This window comes from Oenanthe melanoleuca, chromosome 13, assembly GCF_029582105.1.
Source record: "Oenanthe melanoleuca isolate GR-GAL-2019-014 chromosome 13, OMel1.0, whole genome shotgun sequence".
NCBI classification, from domain to species: Eukaryota; Metazoa; Chordata; class Aves; order Passeriformes; family Muscicapidae; genus Oenanthe; species Oenanthe melanoleuca.
The window spans coordinates 4102147-4125273 of record NC_079347.1 but is presented as its reverse complement, the minus strand read 5'-3'; the positions used below and the strand labels follow the sequence as shown (position 1 = coordinate 4125273).

Here is a 23127-nt window from a genome sequence, read left to right as displayed (position 1 = left end):
CCAGGTACACACCCTGCCAGGGGAAGTGGCAGCTCCTCTGGCTGAGAAAATCGTGATTTTTGAGAATTTAGAGGATTATTTTGCAGGTCTGGCACGGGGCGCAGGGTGCTCCCTGCTCCCTGTCCCACGGGTCCCCATGCCAAAGGAGCTGCTGAGTGAGGCCCAGGAAAAGCAATTTCTGCAGCGCTCAAGATACTTTGCCCCAGGGAAGTGGTGCCACGTTTTTCTAGCTACTGATAAAGTTAAACCCTTGATCTGGTTAAAGATTTAGCCCACAAGGCAAGCCCGGGTAGGACAGCAATCTGTTAGTGCCACTGGCTTGGTGACACTTGAATTTTTTCCTAATATCTAACCCAACCCTACTCTCTGTCGGTTTGAAACCGTTCCCCTTGTGCTGTCACTACTGGAGAAACTGCGAGCAGGCAGGCAGAGTGCACCCTAACCCAGCAGCATTCCCGAGCCCTCCTTCATTGGCATTCCTCCTCTCCCAGCCTGCACAGCCTGTTCCCAACGCCCCAAGTGCTGATTGAATTGCTTCCCCCAGAACTGCCAATGCTTCAGGGACTGGAGCATCTGCACACACCACGGGCAGCCTGCTCCGTGCCTGCTCAGCCCTTCCCGTGGGATGTGCCAGCTGCAGGCAAGGAAAACGGAGCAGTGACAAGGCCAGCTTGGTGTGAAGGTGCAAACACCCCCACTGCAAAGATTCACGGAATGAAGGGGATGGAGTCCAGGCAGGAGCCCCAGGAGCAGTGAGAACCCCTTGGTGAGGTCTCCAGGCATGCAGAGGGGCTGGAAAACATCCTGCTCCCTGTCTGTGCAGGGCACTCCGTGCAGCCCATCAAACCATCGGGGCTGTTCCTTCAGCTCTGCCCGAGCAGGAGATCTGTGGGGCTGAAATCTGCCTCTTTCAGGAGCTACAAGCTGCAGACACGAAGCCTTTTGTGAGCCCGACCGCATCCCGGCTGGGATTTACCTAAAACAGCCCCAGGGAGGAACTGCTGGGCGGGGACGTGTGGGGAGAGGGAGGGAGGCTGCCTGGTGTTTGTTTTTACTAATGAAGCCCCATAATCAAATCATTTCAATTTTAATTGTAAAGCCAGCAGGCAGATTTCTGTCTCCAGATGGGACGTGATAGGAATAGTTGAAGGCTGGGCACGTTCTGCCACTCACCTTAATGCTTGGAACAAGGCAGATGGGAGAGCTTGGGAAGAGCCTGGGCCTCCAGGGATGAGGATTTGAGCTGGGATAAGACCCAAAACCTCTCCTGCTTTGTTGACCCCTGGCAAGATGTGCTGCACCATTCCCAGGTCTGAGTTGGGGAGGCAGGAGCTGTTTTCCCTGCTTTCATCTCCCAGCTCTGCCAGGATACATGAAATCTATTTGTGGCTTCCACTTACCATCTCATTTTTTGGGTGTTTGGACTTAGGGAAAAGAGGAAAATGAAGAAACTGGGTCATTTTCTATTTATTTGGAAGAGCTGAGATGTTAACCCTCCAGCTGCACAGAGCTCTGCTCACATCTCTGTGGGACTGGCAAACTTGGAACAAGTGATGGGGGAGAGGAGAAACCTCCTTCTCAGTAAAGAAAATGTGTTTTTTGCCCAGCTGCTGCTTCAGGCTGGGGAGAACAGTGGGGTTGGGATTGCCCTCCCAATCTAAAGCAGTTACCTCAAGCAAAACACATCAGCTTGTTTCTTGTGATGGAGAAATGGAGCTGGGCTGCTCTGGGAATGATTAAATCCTCCAAGGAAGGACATTCCTTGCTGCCCACCAGGCCTCAGCAGGCACCCAGGGGCATGGGGTGGGCACAGAGGGATGTCAGGGAGGGGGAATTTCTCCTCTCCTCTCCTCCCCAGCAGAAAGGTTTGTTTCTCCCAAAGGGGATGAAGCCAGAGGTACAGCGTGATCCAGGCGGGTCACACCAAGTATGGAATACCTTGTGCTCCTCTCTGTGCCTTCCCCACAGCCATAACAGGACAGAGCCCAGCTCTTATCAGGGCTGGCTGCTGCTGCTTTCACCTCCCCGAGCTGCTGCCCTCCCCATGCCATCCCACAGCCCAGCTCCCAGAGCTGACAGCATCTCTGGAATCCCCTGGAAGAGGTCCAGGTGGGGAATGCCAGGCACAGAGCAGCCACCAGCATCCCTCTGGCCAGGCCTCTTCACTCTTATCAGCTCTCCCTTTTCGTGCCTGAGTCATCAGGGACAAGAGCATCAAATCAGAAATAAAGTCATTACCCTGCTAAGCAAACACAGATGAAAACCTCACTTTATTTTTTGAAATTGGAGCCCTGGCTTGAAGTGGCACCTTCCCCCTGCCAGCCTCCCTTGGTTGGGTCTGCCCCAGCCCCAGGGACACCCTGGGTGAGGAGAGGAGGGACAGAGGGGCACCGTCCATGGATTTACTGGGATGAGGGGTTCTGTGCTTGGTGCTCCAGCCCCATGAACTGGGCACATCCAGTGGCAGTGCCAACCCTTTTTCTGTCCCTCTGGCACCCATCCCTGCTGCCAGCACAGCCCCCTTTCCCCAGGGCTCACCCCTGGCTCTCTGTGCCTCCCACATGTCTGCAGCTCCCCATCCCAGCACCCATCCGAGACTCTGCTCTTCTCCCTCTTTTTACACATTTTTTTTCCCCCACCGTGTCCAAATGGGAATTAAATTGAGGCCACTAAACTCATTTGTGCTGGCTGCAGGCAGCGTTTCCAGCCCAGCTCGGGCTGGAGCCGCAGTGTGCTGGCTGCTGCTGCCCTGCCCAGCGTGCCCCTGCCTGCCCCAGTGCCTGCTCCCAGCACAGCCAGCCCCACGGCGAGCCAGGGCTGGGGTTAAACCCAACCAGACCTAAACATGTGCCCCAGCAATTTCTTCCTGCTGTGAGCCGTGCTTGGGGCAGAGCTCAGCTCCAGCTGGGGCTGCTGTGGCTGTGCCTGGCTCACAGCCCCATCCCTGAGGGTTCTCTGGGTGTCCTGGGGATTCTCCCACTGCAGCCATGTGGGGATGTGCTGGAGCCAGCCTGGGCAGCCACCCCCACAGGCTGGCTCAGCCTCAGGGGTTCAGGCAGCATCACGAGGAAATGGGGATGAGCTGGAGCCAGGAGGCGGCTGTGGGACACACGGGGCAGGGTTTGGGGTGCTGGTGGCTGTGGGGTGTCCTGGCAGGGAGTGACCCACTGAACTAGGCACTGCCACCCCACCAGGGCTTATTTTTCACCCCACCAGGGCTTATTTTTATCAGCAGGAGCAGCAGGAGGAGGGATGCTGCTGATGGGTGAACTTGTTCCCTTAACACCAGGGAAATGTCACTGGAAGTGCCTGAGGACAGCAAAGGAGGGCAGACCTGGGAGTGCTGGGAGGGAACAGCTGCTGGGAATTTCAATGACTGCCCGTGAATGCTGGTTTTGTTTTGTCCCAGCCGTGGCTGTGCTCTGCCTCGGCCAGGCAGCATTGAAACCCTGCTGCTCACGGGGCTCCTTTGGAAAAGCCAGGGAGAAACCTGAGGTGGAGAGGAGCCCTGGTGCAGCAGCAGGGTGGGCAGGAGCTGGGGTGGGCTTTCCCAGGGCCTCCAGTCAAGCTTTGTTCCCATCTGCCAGAAAAGAAAAAGTGATGGAAAGGGAAGAGATGGTCAGGAAGTGAGTGAGGTGTGCTTCCTGCATCCTTCCTGCACAATTCCTGCACAATTCCTGCACAATTCCTGCACACTCCCTCTCCCCCAGCCTGATGGGCACCCCGTGGGGCTGGGCAGTACAGGCAGACTTTTCCAGGGACAGGCTGGGGATGAAGCTCTCGGCTTGCCCTGGAGCTGGGACATGGAATGCTGCCCCGTGACTCTCCAGGCTCCCTGGGGAAATGGAGATGCTGCCAGGCACTGTGGTTTACAGCCTGCACGCTGCCAGATCCATGCCCTGAAAATCTAGTTTCGTAGGAATAAACAGGATTTCTTATTCCTGTTGCTAATGTGATACCAGCACATTGCAACACAGATGTTTTAATAACACATAGTCCTTTTAATGAAAGGACTTAAGCTAATTTACTTCTCAACATTTGTATATGTCCTATTTGCTCATTTATTCATGCAGTAAATGCAATTAAAGTTACTAAACATTTAGAAAATTACAAATACACTGGAGAAGTGCACCTGTGTGTTGAAATAAGGAGCAGGAGGTGTTTTCCTGGCACAGAGGCTGCCCAAGGCATGTGCTGCTGCTTCCTCCTTTCCTGTGCAGCCACTCAGGCTGGAGGGGAAGGCAGCTGGGCACTGCCAGACCCCATTCCCAGGGATGCTGACAGTTGTGACAACCACTGCATTTTTATTTTTATCATCCCGCCAACGCCGCTCTTTAGATCAGCTTTTATTAAAAATAAATAATGCTTTTAAAGCTGGTGCTGGGGCACCAAACTGTGACAAAGGCCAGGGAGGCGGTGCTGAGGATGATTAATGTGGTTTTTCCAGTGAAATGCTGTAGCAGCTCTCATGTGCTGAGGGCTCTGCTGATGGGTGTGGGAAGGATGGAGGTGCTGGGTGCTGTTCTCAGCCTGGCACCTGGAGCAGGGGCACAGGTCTGGCTGTGGCCTCACCCTCTCCCAGGTTGGGTTTGCTGGGCACAGGGATGTTGAGGCACAGAGCCCTCCCAGCCCCTTGGGTGTTTCCATCCCTTCTTTATCCATTTTCACCCCAAGCCCAGCTGGGTGGTGAGCACAGCTCATGCTCAGGGCAGTGAGGATGGACACACAACGTTCCCTGACACACCCTGGGGCTCCAGGGATGTCACACATCCTTCGTGTCACCATCCTGGGCAGAGCCATGCCAGGCACATCTGCATCACATGTGGAGGCTTCTCCCACATTGCAGCCTGCAGATGAAGATGAGCAAACCTCCAGCACCTCGGGAAAACCCCCAAAGGCTGGGCAAGGCTGGGCTTGCTCTCCCTGGGCAGAGTCACCCCACCCAGGCTTCCCAGGAAGGGACAGCAGTCCTTCCCAGTCTGTCACTGGTGTGATGGTACAGCCATGGGGACAGGGCTGGACTCCTGCCTGGCTGTAAAACTCCTGCCATGATCCAGGTTTGTGGCTGGAGGGCTGCATCCTTGCTCAGAGCTTGTCCAAGACGTGCCCAACACCTGAGCTTCCCCCACTTCCAGCTGGAAGTAGTGAGCAAAATCTTCGGTGAACATTTTGGAAATCCAAAAATCTCAGTCTCCGAGTGCAGTTTGGCTCAACAGCTCGGTGGGGAAGGGCAGGCACTCGATGTACAGATGGGGAGGCAGAGCTGCTGACCCCGCTTATCTGCTCCATCAGGGCAAGGCTCTGCACTGCCCTCCCATTATCCCTCCCCTCTGCCTTTCCAGGCCAGAGCATCTCTCAGACTGTGCTTTATCCCATCCCTGCTCCTTTTTTTTTTTAAATAATGACCCCAAATCCAGCCTGCCTGATCCCACCGCTCCCAGCTCCCAGCTCCTGCGCCCCTAACCCGCGTGGGCACGGGATGGCACAGCGCTCCCTCCTCCCCCAGTTGTGCAATCCGGGCTGTCGGGATCCCATCTCCAACCCCCCCCTCGTCTCTCCGCTCCCGGCAAACTCGTGCCCGTGCCTGTGGCAGGCGGAGGAGCGAGGCGGCTGCGTTCTTACCTCTCTGCGGAGCCGGGAGTGCGGGGAGAGCTGGAAATAGCCCTGGCTGACACAGATACCTGTGCGGAACAGCAGGGGCCTGCACTTGCCGTGGTAATTGCACACTGCATGGCGATGAGTCAGCCGGAGCCCCGCTCGGGCAGCACGAGGCTGCCCTGCTCCCGCACCGTGCCCGGCCCGCAACGCGCTGCCGGGGAAATTGATGCTCCCCCTCCCTCTGGAAAGGGGGGCCCCAAAGCACAGGAGCAAGGAGAGGATGGGAATGAGAGCATCTTGCAGCTTTTTAAGCTCTCGAGATGCTTTCAAGTGCCAGGGAGGCTGTGCGAGCTGTGATTTGCTGCATTATTTCTGTTGCTATCCCTGCGCGGGGAGCTCCTGCGTGCGGGAGAGCTGCTTGCAGCGAGTCAGCATCCGAACCCTGCCTGTTCTGGGGGGTGAGCCCCACAGCTGCCATCACCCACGAGGGACTGGGGCCACCCTGGGACTCTCAGCACATCCCAGGGTCTCTGGGATGGGCCCCTTGGTCTCAGCCACGGGTAACCGGAGCAGTCCAAAGTGGTATCAGCTCGCCCCGAGCTCCTCGGCAAGAAGAGCTCTCCATCCTCCTCCTCATCCTTCTCCCGAGGCTCAGGGGCTGCCTGGCTGCCGGCGATTGCATTGTCAGGACATTAATAAATAATTAGCCGGCAAACTTCCACCAGGGAGCTCCGTTTGCTCTCCTCCAGTGGTGCTGCCTGCTCAGAGAGGGAAAACCAGGGGAGAGCAGCTATTCCCAGGAAGAGGGGCTGCAGGGGGTGGCATTTGCCCAGCCAGGCTGGTGGCTCCCCAAGCTCCTCCACAGCTGACTTCACATTCCAAAGGGATTCGTGGGGAGGAGGAGGAATAGGTAAAATCAATGAGAACCTATTTGGCGGGATAAAAGAACATGGTTTTATTTATAGCACTGGCTGGAGCTGGAGTGTCTCCTGCTCAGGGAGACAGTGCTGAGGCACTGAGGAGCAGCAGAGCAGTGTCTGCACAGGGCTGGGAGGTGCACCAGTGCCTGCTGCCCACTCCCCACCATCCAGCCCCACTGAATCCCCAGCTCCCAACTCCCCAAAGTGCTTGCCAGCCTGGCAAGGGGGGAGGGAAACACCTGCAGAGGGGTTCCTGCTCTATCAGGGGGTGCCAGGAGCTGAGCACCAGCCCCTTGTGCCCAGCCATTGCTGCAGGAGCTGGGGACAGTGGTGGCCAGTCCCTGTGGGGGATGCTCAGAGGACAGCTGGTGACAAGGGAGGAGGGGGTGCTGCGAGATGGAGGAACAGGGATAGACAGAGCCAGCCTGGCAGGCTGGGAGTCACGAGCCAGGAGATGCCCATGGACATCCCTGCCAGCAACAGCTGCTTGGGGAACAGCAAGTCCTTGCTCAGCAGCGCTGCAGATCCAAGCGTCTCCCTTCACTGCTCACTGCCTTGGCCAGCTCTCTGGTGCAGGGGGATCAGGACCTGCTCTGCTGATCATGGCACGTCTCAGGGATGAGGCAGATAAAACAGAGAAAGGCAGAGATGCACCCAGACTCTGAGCAGCCTCCAGGGACAGGCAGGAGGAGCTGTCCTGCTTGGAGCAGAGGAGCATGAGGCCAGCCTGGGGCTCAGGCAGCCACCCCAATGCCCCTCACTCCTCCTGGGAGCAGCTGGGGGATACAGGAGATAGCCCAGCTCCTGGTGCTGTCCTGCCAGACAGGGATGGGCAGTGAAGGGAGCCCAGGAAGCACCACCAGGACTGGAGGCAGCTCAGCAGGCAGGGATGAGGCAGGGGGGGCAGTGAGAGGCCAGCAGGGTGACATGGATGGGCTGTGACAGACACTGCCAGCACAGTGTCAGAGCTGCCAGAGCTCAGCCAGGTGAAAGGGACACGAGGGACACAAAGCAGATGGTGCAGCTCCCGCCAGTGCCACAGCTGGCTGGTGCCTTGTGCCAGGCTGCTCTGGGGACACGGGGGACACCAGCCCTGGGACAGCACGGGACAGGCTGCAGGAATGTCAGGCAGTGCAGAAAGAGCAGTGCAAGGTCTCTGACAGCGTGTTCCTTCCCCCAGATGAAGCGAGGCACAGGATGAGCCGAGTGCCCTGGGCTGCTGCCAGCCTCTCATCCCCAGGCAGAAGGGGCCGGCTGGCCCTGCTGCGCCAGAGCAGCCTGGGGAGGAGGACAGGCTGCCTCAGCTGCTGTGGGTGTGCTGCTTCCGTGGACAAATGAGTCACTGAAAGTGCCATAAGGACTCAATGGGCATCCTGGTCCCCTGCTCAGCCCACACAGCTGGTGGGCAGCGTGAGCCATCGTGCAGGAGCCTTCCCTACCCTCCGCTGCCTGGGCTCTGCCTCTTGCTCCGGGAAGTTCCCATCAGTTTCAACAATGCATACACAAAACCCCCTTCTTGCTCCTTTGCCATCACATTTGTCTCCTCCTAGGTTGTCTCTGCAATATCTGTGTGGATTTACTTCCTCAGAGCCAGGAGTCCACCCAGCACCCTCTTGCCCTCAAAATCCACTTTTGTTTCCTAGGTCCCCCCTAGCCCCAGGGACAATCCCTCAGCTCTGTGGCAGAGAGGATATCAGACTTTCACTCCTTGCTGACCGTGAAGCGTAACAGAGCCCTCTTGTCACCGAGGGGAGGAGGAGGAGACAGGAGCTCCCAGGTGCGCAGTGCTAATGAGGCACAGAAAGCGCGGAGGCAAAGCAACACTCTGTCCCTGCGCTCGTGACTTCAGGTGAAGGATGAGGCCGAGCAGGGCTGCGGGGAAGGGAAAGCAGAGCTCGTGGAAAGGAGCCAGGCAGAGAAACTCAGCGAAGCCCAGGGCATGGCACTGCCAGGAGCCTGCACGGATGGAGAGTGCTCCGGGGAGCCTGGGGACACCTTCCCCTCCAGCTGCCACCGGCTCACAGAGCTCCTGCCCGCACACCAAGGCTTTCCCCGGTCCCCAGGCAGAGCGGCCACCACGCCAATCCCTGCCGGGGCTGCGCTTCACGCCATGCCGAGCAGAGAGGGTCAGCAGGCGGGGGGCTGGCGGGGACCCGCCGGCTGCTGGGGATGTTGTAACTCGGAGGAGCCCCATTTGCCACTGCCTCTCACTGCCGGGTCCTTACAACATTTTGCCATCCACAAACAGAGGCAGCTGCAACGTGAGAGCGAGGCGGGCGGTCGCCCGGCCGGGGTGGCTCCTGCCCAGCCGGAGCTCATTGGCTCCTGCCCCTGTCCCACGCCTGGCCTTTGGCAAGCTCCGGCTACCTTCAAACCCTGTCCCCTCCTGACCGCTGGCCCAATGACATTACTCACTCGCTGTTGTTTTGAAAGGACATTTGCAAGTTTTTCCTGTTATATTTTACCTCGGTAATGTTATCCCCAGCCCCTCCGGGCTGAGCATCGAGTTGCTGCAGCAGCAGCGGCGCGGTGCCACGGAGCGCTCCGGCTCGGCTCAGGGGGTTTAACTCTGCTCGAGAGTGGCTGACACCTCTTTGAGTCCAGAAATACAGAGAGCAGCAGAAGCTGGAGCTCTGGGAGCTGCCCCGCTCTCAAAGCCGGGGTCTGGTTGAGCAGGAAGGCTGTGAGCACATGGCAGAGCTGTGTGCAGAGCAGGGTGTGACACGGGCACAGCCATGTCCCATTCACACCACGGCACTCCAGACACCATCCCTACCCACCGCAGGTGTTTCTGAGGCTGCCACATGACCGACTTCTGAGAAGGTGGAGACAACACCACTTAAAACATCTTGTCCTCCTTCACCTCTCTCCTGGTGCTTCCAAAGCCCTTTTTATGAGTGTTATTCAACCAATTCCTCCCGAAACTGCAGGGCACGGGGAAACTGTGATCTCCATTTCACAGGTGAAAAAAACCAAAAGGCACAGAAAAGTGCTTGGATCGTGCAAAAGTCCAGAGCAGTCAGGAGCTGAAGTTGAGCAGGTTAACATCAACTTGCAGCCACGTGAGCAGCTGTACTTCATCCTGCAGGACCCCACTGAAACCCAGAAGCAGTAGAAAGTCCACTTGGCCAAGATGCCCCCCTTGTGCTCTGCTGTCCTCTGTCCCCCTCCCAGCACAAGGGCAGCCTGACCCCAATGTCACATCCAGTTTTGCCTGCAGGGCTGGAAGAAGCCCTAACCTGTCTGTTCAGAGGGGAAATGGGGCAGAGCAGGCTGGGCTTTGCTTTCCTCATGCTCCTCCACACTGCTGCCAGGGTGGGTGTCCTGCAGGCTGTGACTGCTGGAGGTTGGGAAGGGCTCATCTCCTCAGGTTAGAAAGCAAGGGAGGAGGAAATCTGCTTGCACACGGACCAGAAGGAAAAAGGTATTTCCGTAAAACCCAGCTATGTACAACTTGATTTTTGAATGACGATTCACCAGTAATTCCCACGAATGTTACTTCCTACTTGAGAGCAGCTGGTGCAAAGGAAATCACGAGATACTCAAGTGCGAACCTCTCCTGCAACAAATTCCTCCCAAAGGACTACTTTTGTGGTGAGGCCTTCCAGCCCTGCTTTTTGCCCTGATGGGACAAACATGCCTCCTGTTCTCATCTTCATTACATAGCCTTCATCATTGTATCTCCTGCAAAGGAAGGAATGCACATCAGATCACTGGTAACCCTGGAATTCGAGTCTCAGTCTTCAAGGAATTGCACATGGCCCAGAGCAAGGCAATTTCCTCCCTTGGCCCTGCTGAGTGTGCTGTGCCTGCTGTGAGCTACAGCTGTGAATCCTGGCAGGGCATTCCGGGGCCCAGGCCGCCACCCATGGGAAGAGAAGTTTCCCTGCTGGCAGGGCAGCCGGAAAAGCACCTTGGGTAAGTGTTTTGGCACTAGTTAACAGTAATTAGTACTAGAGTGCACTGCAACTTGCTTTGCCCCATCCCAGCAGCCAGGCCACCCTGGCCTCCAGCTCTCATCAGTGTGACACAACAGACGCTGCTGTCCTTGGCATCTCCCTTTGGTGCAAGGCTGGGGATCATCAGGGAAAAGCCAGTGTTGCTACATTGCATGGTGTTCACAACATGTCCTGAACCAAAAGGAGGCCAGAGAGAATTAAAAGAGTGGCTGGAAACAGCTCTGCCTTTGAAACAACAGCAAAGAGAACATGCACGGGCAGTGGGCCTTTCCTGCCAGAGGAAGAAGCACTTTCTGCTCACCCTGAGAGCCTGGCACAAAGCTCCCCACCCTAATAACTCCATATCACTTTGCTCCATCAGCTCTTTACAGTGACCCTGCAGGACTGTCTAGGCAGTCTGAGGGGATTCAAGGATCTGGAGCCATTAGGCTGCAGGTGTTGCCACTTGGTTGGTTGTGTATCAGCTAATTCAGGCTGCGGTGCCAAGCCTTGCTCTTTCCCATGTAATTGCTATGGGTAAGTAAATAGAACATTCATGAGATTTTTGGTCCCATCATTAATTATTTCTGAAAGGGCTTTTAGGATACGCCTCAAAACGCCAGACAGAAAGATGACGTGCGTGACATCAAGATGCTTGCACCGGCAGCTGAAATGAAAACAAGGAAAATCAGATCTTTTGCTCCTTTTTTACTCTTTACTGCAGTGCCCTGGTCCCACTTCAGTGCAGACCCAGTGAGCCTGGAAGTGACCCCAGGCCCATCTGAGATAAATCCGAGATTTATGCATCTCCACATGGGGACTGATGAGAGGTGCTTGGTGCTGTTGGGCGCTCCCACTTTTAAACGCCGGCGATTTTAAGGTGCGCGCAGCGCCATCGCTCAAAGTGGGTTCCCTCTGTGCATGCATCCCTGGGGAAGAAGCTCCTGCAGGAACTACGGGACACTTTAAAAACCCTAGAGAGAGCCTGGATGCTCCCCCTGCTCTAGCCCGCTGCACGCAGCACTTACACCTCCAAACTCAGAGCGACCCAGGAGCCGTGCGGCAGCAGCGGGTGGCACTGTGCACCCCATCTTTAACGGGGCGGCACTTGCAAGGGGCGCACAAAGCGGTGTCTGCAAAGTCTCCAGGGGGGGTCTCTCGCAGCGATTCCCCCCCGGAGCGGGGCTCCTGCAGCCGCGGGCGGGGGCTGCGGGCGGGCGGGGGTTCGGGGCGGCTCCGCCCCGGCGCTCCGCGCTCCCCGCCCCGCCGGCCGCCCGGCTCCCGCCGCCGCCGCGCCTGCTGCATGCTCGGTGCTCCAGCCCCAGCCGGAGGTGGAAGATGGCGGAGCCGGGGCCGGATTGCAGCTCTCTGCTCGACGAGGATCTCTCCTCCTTCGTCTTCAGCTACCTCGCTGACAGCCAGGTAGGGAGCGCGGGGTGGGGGGGGTTGTGCTGGGTCCGCGTTGCGCTGCAGCTGGAGGGACGGACAGACGGACAGACCCCCCCGCTGCACACCGGGCAGCCCGGGGAGCAGCCGGTGTGCGGGGCTGGGCTCGGCGCCGGGCTCTGCGGCGGTCCGGTTGTGCCCGCGGTGCGGAGCCACCCCCGGCGCTGTCTGTGCTCGCCCCTCCCGGGGCTCCCGGGGCTCCCGGGCGGCCGCAGCCCCGCGGCCCCGCCGGCGCTTTCAGCACCACTCGCACGTGGACTCCCGCGCCCCCCCATTCCCCCATGGGCCGGGGATTTGGGGGGACAAGTTGATGGGTGCATGGGTTTGGGTACAGAACCGACCCCCCCGGTTGTTCCAAAGGTGGGGAGGGGGCGGCGCGGTGCGGGCGGGGATGGGGGGGGATCCGCAGGGGCTGATAGAGCCGGGCTGGGGGATGAGTCATGCCGAGCGTCAGTTCCACGCATACGGGCTGGGATCTTGGGGGATGGAGGTCTGGGGAGGAAGGGGAGGGGGGGTGGTGCGACAGCGACAGGGGTCTCGTTGCTGCGAGTCGCCCGGCTCCAAAATGTGGATGGGCTGTGTTTTGGACGGAGCTGGGTATTAAAATGAGATTAAGGCTCCTTGGCAGCTCCGGCGGGATCACGAGAGCGAGCCGTGCTGGCTATAGGGCTCGCATGCTTTTCCATTTTGGGGGCTGCAAGAGAGGCGCTATACAATAAACCGGGCAGGAGCCGGAGCCGGGGCACGCATTTCGCAGTCGGTTTGATGAGGCTGCTGCAAGTGGGAAGAGTTTTCTGTAGTTATGTATCATCCCCCCCGACCCTTCACTTTCATAACCACGGATTACAAAATAGCTCAGATTGTGAAGCGAGCACATTCATCCCAACCCTTGCTCTCGCCCCAGTTCAGCCCCGCTGTTGCCAGCAGCAGGAGCGTGTTGTGTGTTTGCGGGGAACAGGACGAGGGTTAATCCTGCCGCCGTTTGGGTTCAAAACAAACAACCTGGTAAATCAGATTTGCCCGCGGTGCGTGTGCCAGACAGAACCAGGCAGGGCTTGCCACCAGCCAGATTGATGTAGTCCCAGCGCCTCTGCTCGCATGCAGCAGTGCCAGAGCGCTCCGGCTTGGCACGGGACCGGGAGCAGAGCGGGGGGCAGGCAGCCCGGCTTCTTAACCAAGAGCTGCTGACAGCTTGATTACAGCAGGAGGGTCAGGAAAGGTGAGAACTGGGCCGAGGTTTTGTAAGCAGTTTGTGGGTTTTTTCCATTTTGTTACTGCTGAAGGAACCAGCTTGGCGAGGGGAGGCTGCTTGTGTGGGACACTGTCCCTCGGAGTGGGCTGGCTGTGTGGGATGCCATCCCCTGGGAGAAAGGCTGCAGCTCCCACCAGCCCCATTGCTCCCTGAACAGGTGAAAGTTCCTGGCTGCACTTCCCTGTCACAACCCTCCCGTTCTCCGCGTGTTAACCACGACATGAAAAGCTCTTATGGTTGCAGCACGTGCCTGGAGCCTTGTTTCTCTTTTTTTTCTTTGCTTTTTGGTCAGCATTTGATGTGCCAATTTAAGAATCTTATTCCAAAAAGGGATTGCTAAGGGAAGGGAGAAAAAAAAAAAAATCCTACGAATTGTCATCCTTCTCTGGTGCGAGCCCACCATGTTGTGAACATTCTCTGGAAAATTTGGAACTGTGAAATGGCCTGTGCTGAAATGAGACCAAGTTTATGAAACGTGGTTGGCTGTGTCCCCTGTTTTCTCTGCCTGTCCCTGGCGTGCTCTGTGCTGGAGGGAGCAGCACAGGTAGCTCTGGTCCGAAGTCTGCAGGTGTGGGAGGAGAGGAGCAGCGAGGGCAGCGTTGCAGCTCCCGTGCAGCCCCTCTGTGCTCTGCTCTCCGTAATTCCATTTCCTCTTCTGTCCCCATGTGCGCTGAGGGGCTCAGGGCTGGGATGGGAAGAAAAGATAAGAAAGAAAAAGGAAGAAAAAAACAGGGACCCCCCCACCAAGCTATGATTTGCATGCATTTGCCTAAGAACCGCCTGAAGTTGTAAGCATGTGTTGTGCTTGTACCTTAACCTCTGATGAAACTGGGGGAAGGCTCCAGCCCTGGCTCTGTCACATGCTGCCTTCTAACTGGGAGCAGGAGGCGGGCCGGGCTGGTGCTGACGTCTCTCCCCATTACTACTGTGCTTACAACTGGGTTACTGACTCCTCCGAGGAGCCCCAAAGCTGCTGCCCCAAAAACCCCAGCGCTCCAGCACGAGAGCAGATTATCCTGACAGGCTGCGGTGTCAGGAGGCCACGAGGTGATGAATGGCAGCCGTTTCCTTCGTGGAAATTTTGAGGAACTGGGACTCTGCTGCTCTCTCTCGCCCATGCTCCTCCCCAGCCCTGGCTTTTGCAGGAGGTTTTGAGAAAGGCGCAGTTGGTGCAGGTGCCAGGTGATCCCTTCTTCTCCAGGGGAGGAATCCTGAGCAAGGGGAAGGTTTGGCAGGGGTGTCTGCATCAGTCCCTTATTCATAAAGGGTTTGTGCTGAGGGTGCCTGCTAACCTCTATTTACATATCGAGGACAGCGATGATTCACGTGGTACCTGCATTGCTACAGAAAGAAAATCAGGGGTTTTCACTTGATATCTGCCAACTCCTTTTTTCCTTTTTTTCTGTTTTTTTTTTTTTTTTTTTTTTTTTTTTTTTTTTTTTTGGCAGCAAAAAAAAGCGATTTTGTTCTGCTGCGTCTCAAAATGTGTCATTTCTGGGCCTGCTTAATCCATTTTGTGCAACTCTGCTGCTCAGAGGTACGAAGCTGGTTGTGGCTGGTTCATCTGCTGGCACCAGGCACTGGGAAGTGCCAGCCAGGCAGCTCAGCTCTGCTGAGAGCAGCACGGAGCAGCTCTCAGCATCCCTGCGAGAGGCTGTGGCTCTTACGGCTTCAATTCGTTTAAAAACCCCAAACAAAGTGCAGCGGGGGGGGGGGAAAATTAAAAAAAACCAAAAACCCAGGCTGCTTCTCAGAGGGATGTTTAAAGATCACATGAACTGAAATACAATATTCCCTCTTTAACTTCCCAGCCTCCTGCTAACAGCTTAATCCATCGATGAGTGCAGGAGGCTCAGCGAGCTGGCGCTGGGTTGGCATTTCTAGTGATGGAGTGGGGATGCATCCCTAATTTCTGGTAGTCCTCACTGAGCTGACCCATATCCTGCTTCTTCTGTGGCTTTTCTCTCGAAGATTTGGGATGGGTTTGGATGACAGACAGCCTGAGGGCCTGTGCAAGAAGCATCCTCAGCTGCATTGCTGCAGCGTGGGTCGAAAGGCTGCTGCAGTGCCAGGGCTGGAGAAGGCTGAAGTTTTCTGGGAAGCAGGGTGGCTGTGTCCTGGTGGCTGTCACTGTGCTGGAGCAGGGGTTGGAGGGTGCTGGGGGTGCTGGTGGCTGTCCCCACCCCAGCAGAGGCTGGCGAGCACAGCAGAGTCTGAGCTGAGCCAGGAGAGAGACAGCAGCCAGCAGCAGGAGGAAGGAGAGGAGGGCTGGGCTGGAACCTGCTCCTCAGAGCATCCCCACACACCTGCTTGCCTTCCCCCCGGGATTCTGAGCCGTGTTCCCCACCCTGGCAGTGCCCCCACGCCGGGGTTTGCCCCCACCTGCACATCCCTGCCCGCTCTCATGCCGTCATGGAAAGGCACCTCTCCAACAGGTGAATAATTAAGGGCTCAACGAGGGCCTCCAGCAAAGGGAGCTTTGTGAGGGAGAGGGATCTCTCTCACATTAACCTTTCCAATGTCAAAAGCCTTTTTGTAGGGAGGAACTCCACTTACACGAGCTCTTTGGCACGGCTGGTTGTCTAATTAAAAATGCTCTGGGAATGCCCCTTCTCCTGTTTTTAGGGGATGGGTGCCATGTCCCTGGTGCAGGGCTGGGGACAGGGGTGTCACAGGCTGGCTCCTGGCAGATGGGTTGGTGTGGTGCCAAGGGCAGGAGCCCAGCAGACTCTGAGATCCCCTTTTGGGGGGCTGTGGCAGAATATGGAAACTGCAGTGCTGTAGTGATGGGACAAGGAGAAAGGATTCAAACTGACTGAGAGTAGGAAAATATAGAAGGATACAGGAGATATTAGGAAAAAATTCTTCCCTGTGAGGGTGGGCAGGCCCTGGCACAGGGTGCCCAGAGAAGCTGTGGCTGCAGTGTCCAAGGCCAAGCTGGATGGGCTTGGAACAACCTGGGATAGTGGAAAGTGTCTCTACACATGGCAGAGCATGGAATAGATGAGCTTTAAAGTGTCTTCCAACCCAAACAATTCAGTGATCCCATGAAGAACACGATTCCCCCTGGCCAGCACGTGCCAGCACCACGGCGCCTTGGGGACATCCCTGGGCTGAGGCGTTGTGCAGGGCCGGTCTGTGCCGAAGCCACCACTTCTGCAGGCCCCTGGCTGTGAGGGAGATGGTGTCACCAGGGCCAGGGGCACTGTCCCTGTGGGGCTCTGCAGCAGTGGGAAGCGCTGTCCCCAGAGCTGTGGCTCCACGGGCACCGCGCGTGTGGCGCTCGGCGGGGCCGGGCCCAGGAGGCGCTGGCAGGGCCCGGCCTGCAGACACCTCCTTTGGAGGAATCGCCTCAGGCTCCGCAGCTGAGCCCTGCTCCATGGCAACCCGGCTCGGGCTTACATTTCTCGTGACTGCTTGGCAGCCTGAAGTGATTTAGCAGGGGGGGATCTCTGTGCGCGCCGGAGCCGCCGCCAGCGCCGGGGCGACCGCCACGCTCCGTGAGGGGCTGCACTCCGGGAGTGGGCAGCCTTCAATGGCAGCACCTCCTGCTGCCTGCAGAGCATCTCACAGTGCCTGGACGAGGATGTTCTGTGCTCGTAGTAAGGACTCAAGGTTGAAGTTAATGGGGCGGGTGGTCAGGTGAGGTACTGACCTACTTCCGTGGGCACCGGCACTGGAGGCACTGGGTGATGCTCCAGCCAATGTGTTTGCCTTCCCTTATCGCTCAGCCATTCTGCTTTTCAGCACTTTTTCCTGAACTCTGGCTCGCAAATTATTATTTATTTATTTATGGCGGTTGGTTTTGTTGGTGGGTTGTTTTTTTTTTTTTTTTTTGGTTGTGTTGTTTTTTGTTCCTCTCAATAACGGGAGCTTCCAAGAACCGCCGAAGGACTTTGCACAGATCCGGCTGCGCTCAGGGCCTTGTCAGCCCTGTCCTTATCCAGCCCCTCTCGCTGCACTTCCCCACGTGCAGGCAACAGTCAAGGCCGAGCTGCTGCATTAAACCAGTTCACTTCTGAATTAACACAGGGAAAAGTAAAAGCTGCAAATCTCCCTTGGCTGTGGAAGATCTGGAAACCCCCCCGAGGGAGGGGTTCTTCGTGTGGCAAGTGTGGTATCTGCTGCTGGGGGATGTGGAGGGGCTGTGGCAGCCCTGGGGACACATCCAGTAGCCAGAGTAACCTTTGATCTCTGCTGGCTCTGGGCAGCAATGTGGGGCTTAGGGAAAATACTTCCCTTATCTCACATCCCATGTCCTGAGGCAAAGCCTGCAGGCACTGGGAGCTGGGTGGGCACCCCAGCACCAGGAGCTTCTTTGGGGGAGCATGGTGATGCTGAAGGGTGCCGGAGCTTTGTACATCTGTGTCCCCTCTGTCCCCACGGCCCCCTGCCCACCCAGCAGTTGGGATGGGGATACAGGCTGGACAAGGGCTGATGTGACACTTCTCCCCTCCCCTGGGATGAGCAGTACATGCTTTATATGGATGTTTTTGTGCTGAGGTGGCGCCTCAAGCTCTTGCAGGGACTACAGTTGCAGGGCAGCAGCATATCTTTACTGAGATGCATTTTCTGAATTCTTCCTGTGGCCCTGTGGCCAGGCCAGTGCTGCAGCCCCTCTGCTGAGCCAGCACAGCCAGGCCCCTCAGTTCCTGTTTCAGTTTTTCTGAGTTTGACTCAGGGAACAGAAGCTCAGCACTGCTGTCACTTCTGCTCCCCCCTTTGTCTGGGGAGGCTGCAGGACCTGCTTTGTCCCCTGCACATGGTGGGAGCGATGTGGGAAGTGTCATCCTTTCACCCCCGCTGCCAAAATTCCCCACCTATTCCCCGAGGAACCCTCATTTCCTAATTTTCATGGACGTCAAGAGCAAGGAAATCCTGTGGCGAGAGCCGAGCGTCCTGAGCAGGGCTGTGGGGATGGAAGGAAGCCCAGCTGCCTCTCTTCATGTTTGTTCTGCTCCCTCCTGCGCCGTGCAAGGGGGGATGTGGCTTTCACAAGTGACAGCTGGGGACCTGGCTGTCCTGCCACGAGGTGACCCAGGGCTGGAGCAGCCCCAGCTGTCCCTGGGGGTGCAGAGGAGCTGCCGAGCAGCATTTTTGCTGAGCCTTTCTTGCATTTTTTCAGCTGAATTCCTAGGTAGGAGGGAGCCACGTTATTATTTTTTCATGAAGAAAGTGCATCTGTAGCTGCAGGGTGTTCAGGAGACTGCCATGACCCCTTTGCATGTGCACAGGGCTGGGCTGGAGCTGAGACCAGCACTGGTCACACCGGGGCTGTGGCTGTGCACGTGCCAAGGGGACAATGAGGAGCTGGAGGTGACAAACGTGGCACTCACAGCTCTCCTGGAAGGATGAAGCAGGTCCAGGCTCTGTCTCCCTTTCCCCATGCTGTGCCAGCATGGTGACACTGGTGGGCACAGAGCTGGTGGCCATGGTTTGCTCCTTTGCTCCAGGCAGAGCCCACTCTCCTGGGCTGGGAGCAGGGCCAGATCCCACTGCCCATGTGTGGGATTGGGGTTTGCAGGCAGAGCTGGCCAGGGGTAATGCGAGCTGCCAGCACCCACTGCTGCCATGCACAGGGTGCTCACTAACTGAACTTTGTCCAGCTTTAGTCCTCTGTCCTGATTTCTTGGCACTTTCTCTGCCTTGGTGCAAATGTTTGCAACTTCCACAGCCCTTGGCTTCCAGCTAATTAAACTTTGCTTTCCTGTTGGCTCCCTGCAAACCAAGGTTGCTTCCCTTTGCCCCTGGCTCGGGGACCTGCAGCTCTGCCCATGCCAGGTGTGTGCAGCTCAGGGCCACCTTCCCACATCTTAATGTCACGAGAATTTTAGGATTTTCAAACCTCCCCTCCGACAGCATCAACCCCAGAGCTCTGCACAGCTGGAGATTTAAACCACCAGAGTCGCTTCTCCTTTAGAGCAGGCTCGCACACAGTCACGACCAAACCGTGCTGATAATGAACAGAAAAAAAATCGCAATTTTTTCTTAAAAAGGAAGTTTCTGTTTCTGTGTGGGCCCCACAGGGAGGCTGGCGCATGCGGGTTTCGAGTGCTAGAACCCATTTCCCAGGTAACAGAACTGAAGCCTGTGAGAACTGTGTGGTTTTCTCAGGCTGAAAGGTTGGATGGTATTTGAGCTGGTTTTTTTTTTTTTTTCCCTTGTTGCTGTGTCCTTTTAAGTAGGAATAAGTATGTCTATTTATATATATTTTGAAAATGAAAGCACGTCGCCCGTGTCCCCAGAATCCCTCACGGTCTGTTGTCACCCAGCTCTGGGGGGGACATTGCTTTGCTGGTGAGCACCCCCCATCTGAACTGGGGAGCAGCCCCTGGAGTTTGGGGTGAGCCGTGGGAAGTGTGCAGGACATTCTCTTGGGAATTCTCCATGGGACCAGAGGCTTTGGGATGTGGAAGTGGATGCAGCAGGAAGGAAGTTGATAGCTGAGAGAAGAGCGATGTCATGGAGAGGATGCTGGGACAGCACAGATGGGAAGGGCTGGAGCTGCTCACTTTATTTACTCCTGTTGACTCCTCCTGCCCATGCCATGGGGCTGGCTGCTCCTTTCCTCTGCCAGGACATCTGGGATGCAGAGTGGTTTCCCTGGGGAGAACTGAGGGTCTGCTTGCCCTGGCTGCCTCCTCTCAGTGTCCACCTCAGTGTCCAGCAGTGCCTGCTGCCCATCTGCCCCAAGGAGCTGGAAACCCGTCTGCACATCCAGCTGAGTCAAAAATACATGAAAGGCAGATTATCAGGGGGAGCCTGTCCTCATCTCTGCCGCTCGCTCATGGCAGTGCAAGGACCTGGAAACACAGCTTTCAACTTTCTCTCTGTATTTATGTAACCCAAACGAACTCTTTTTTGGAAAGAGCCACTCTGTCTCATTTAGATACCTAAATATAGCAGCTGCTCTGGAGGGAGGATTAGCCTGCCAGTGCCCTGGCGGGTATGGGACCTTTGTGCATGGGTGTTGTGGGGAGTTTAAACCTCATTCAGTGGGGCCTGGGGGGATTGTTCCCCTTGCCATTAGCAGGATGGGCTTGCAGTGTTTCAGGGCAGTGACTGGGTTGGGAAGCACAAACCTGTGAAGATGTGAACTGCTGGGATTTTTCTAAATGTCTCAATATCTTTTGAGGCCAGGGCCCATCTGTGCCCAAACACTGTTTGTTATTGTACCATCACCTCCCTTTGTAGGGGGATCTGTACTCCAAAGCACTGAGGCAGAGCTGAGCTGTGGGGTGAAACCTCCACACCCAGCCCTGCCAAGGAGCCCTGCGGGGCTGCAGCACCTTGGGGTGATCAGTTGGAGAGGAATCACCCCCACAACATGGCACTGGGTAGAAAACCAGAGAAGTGCAAGGCTCCTTCTGCTGCCTCAGGCAGCAAAGCGCTTGAGCACCTTCAGGGAACGTTGTGGGACCAAGCCCCAAGCTGAGGGACACCCCACAGGTGCCAATTCCCAATTCATGGGTATTGAGGGACACACACACTCACACCCCCCCTCCTGGGCACCAGGGCCTGTGCACTTCTCTGAAATTCAGGTGTTGGCAGAATTTGGGCACTATTCACAGCCCATGGATCCACTTCTGCTCTTGACACACACCACAGCTCTCTGCCTTTGGGGTCAGCACAAGAGATGGGTCTGACCCTGTGCTGTGGGGGGGCTCTCGTGCACCCCCTGGCCTCACCAGGCTCACACCTTGCACCAAGCGTTGACGGAAACTGAGTTTCACAGGGTGACCTTTGCTTTGTCTCCTAACATTTCCAACTGCCCTGCAGTGAGGGTGCCCTGTGTCCCTTCCGAGGAGGTGGGAAGCAGCTCTCTGTGTGTGTGTGTGCTGGTGTCCCAGGGACTTGGGGACACGAGTCTCTGCAGCTGGCTCGTTTTAGGAGTGTGGAGAGGACACCTTTGTGTTTCCCTCTGCTCCCTTCTGCTTTGCAGCACTGACACATGAGCAGCTCCCTGGCCTAGTGCTGCTGCAGGGGCTCCTTGGGATTTGGAGACACACAGGAGCTGCCTTGAGTTTCCTGCAGGAAAGCAGAGGGTCCCTCAGCTGTTTGAGCACTGCCCCTGTGCTTTTGGTGCTGCTTCCTTTGCACACCTCTGCCTCCCTGCACACCCATCCCTGCCCCTCACTCAGAGATACCTGTGGTGTGCAGGCTCCTCTGCCATCCCCTGGGGCAGGAGCCACCTGGCTAAGCCGTGGGACCCCAGGGATGTGTCAGTGAACACCTGCATGCTGGCTGCACACGGTGCCCTTGGACAACTTTGCGAGCCCCGTGCGCTGTCCCCTCCGCTCCCACTGCACAGCAGGGACCTGCCAGCTCCTGCTTGGGCGATGCCCTGCTCAGCTGGGTGTTGTTGGGCCCTAGCAGGGCGCAGGTGAGATGGAGGAGGAGGTGGCACAGCGGGCTCTGTGTGGTGGGCTCGCAGTGTCCCCAGGATCCCCCGGTCCCTGGCAGATGGCTGCAGCCCTCCCGCCCTGCTCCGAGGAATACAAATGTGCGGCAGATTCGGTTACCCGGCCCCGGCAGCGGTGTTGGCTTTCATCTAGATCGATATCCCTGTGTCTGCGGGAGCACTCAGCTGGCAGCACAGGCCTGGCTGGGAGCAGCCACCTGCCGAGGCTCTGCTGCCCACTGCAGCCCCTGTGTCCGTGTGTCCGTCTGAGTGTCCGGCGTGGAGGCAGCGCCGGTACCGGCCGCAGTGCTGCTGCCGCGCCGTCCGGCTCCGTCATGCGTAAAATGTAATAAATAGGGCCATAAGCCTTTTACAAAGTCTATTTCCACTCCTGGATCCGGGATTTAATGCATGGCTGCTTAGAGAGGCTGAGGATTTCAGGGGTCAGCAAGGCTAATTGCACTGCTGGAATAAAAGGGTGTGTGGTGAGGATCCTGCAGACGGGTGGGAGGGGGTGCCGGGGGTCCCAGCCCTCAGCCCACTGCCCCAGCCCTGTGTGCTCCTTGCCAGCAGACTGGGAATGCCACGGCCACACGTGGCAGCTTGGCAAGGGCTGGGGTCCCCAGGGAGTGCTCTTGTGGGGCCGGGGAGGCTGAGCCAGCTGGGGAGTCACATGCTGCAGGTGTTCGGTTCCCCACTGCTCCATGGTGTCCCTGTGTGTCTGACCAGGCACGGCTGGCTGGAGCACTTGATCTTAGATTACCTGTAAGCCAGGGAAAGCCTCTGCAGGGCCAAGGGCCAGTGAGGATCAGGGCTGTCCCAGTGCCAGCTCAGCCCCGGCCTGCAGCATCTCCTTCAGCTGCAGAGAGGAGCTGGGTACCACTACCAGGCTGTGCCAGCGGCACAAACAGGGGTGTGAAGGAATGTGTGTCCTGCTGCAGGGGACACAGACATTCCCAGCTGGGAATGGAAATGCAGTGCTGGAGGAGAGCCTGGGGCACAGACCTGGGGTCAGAGCTTTCCTGGAGATGCCGGGGAGGAGCCAATGGGATGTGCAGACTCTGCATCACCAGGACAACAGTCAGCCACACAAGAGGGGGACCCAGATGCCCCGAGGCTGCGGGTGCGCGCCCTGTGCCAGCCGCTCGCGCTGGCCGGGCTGGCAGGGCTGCGCCGCCGGCCACGGCAGACGGAGGACGCCAGCTCCGCTCAGTGACTCCTCTGGCTGATCCCGTCATCTCCATCTCGCGCCAAGTGCTGAAGTCGCCATGGAAACCGGCATGGCAGCAGCCTCGCCAGCATCCTCACTCCCAGCGCCCGGCCGGTGCCACGCCGGTGGCGGGTGACTGGTGGCAAGTGACCGGTGGCAAGTGACAAGTGGCAAGTGACAAGTGGCACTGCATCTGCTCCCCGTTCCTCGAGGGCGTCAGTGCCACTCTGGGCTCAGGGATCACACGGAGCCCTTCCCCCGGAGCCACGGCAGGGCTCGATCCATTAGCGCTCCTCCATCCCGCCGAGGAAGCACAAAGCGAAAGCCTGGGAGTATTGCTATTAATAGTACCTGCTCACAAA

General features: G+C 57.3%; 1 protein-coding gene across 1 annotated transcript in view; it reads left to right on the top strand.

Moving 5' to 3' along the window:
• The first annotated feature begins 11705 nt into the window (after window positions 1-11705).
• Window positions 11706-23127, top strand: part of PPARGC1B (PPARG coactivator 1 beta) — a 41066-nt gene continuing 29644 nt past the window's right edge. Inside the window, exon 1 of the mRNA XM_056502345.1 lies at window positions 11706-11878. Within this exon, the coding sequence (XP_056358320.1) occupies window positions 11795-11878 (84 nt within the window). The 5' untranslated portion in view covers window positions 11706-11794. The remainder of the gene's footprint in view (window positions 11879-23127) is intronic.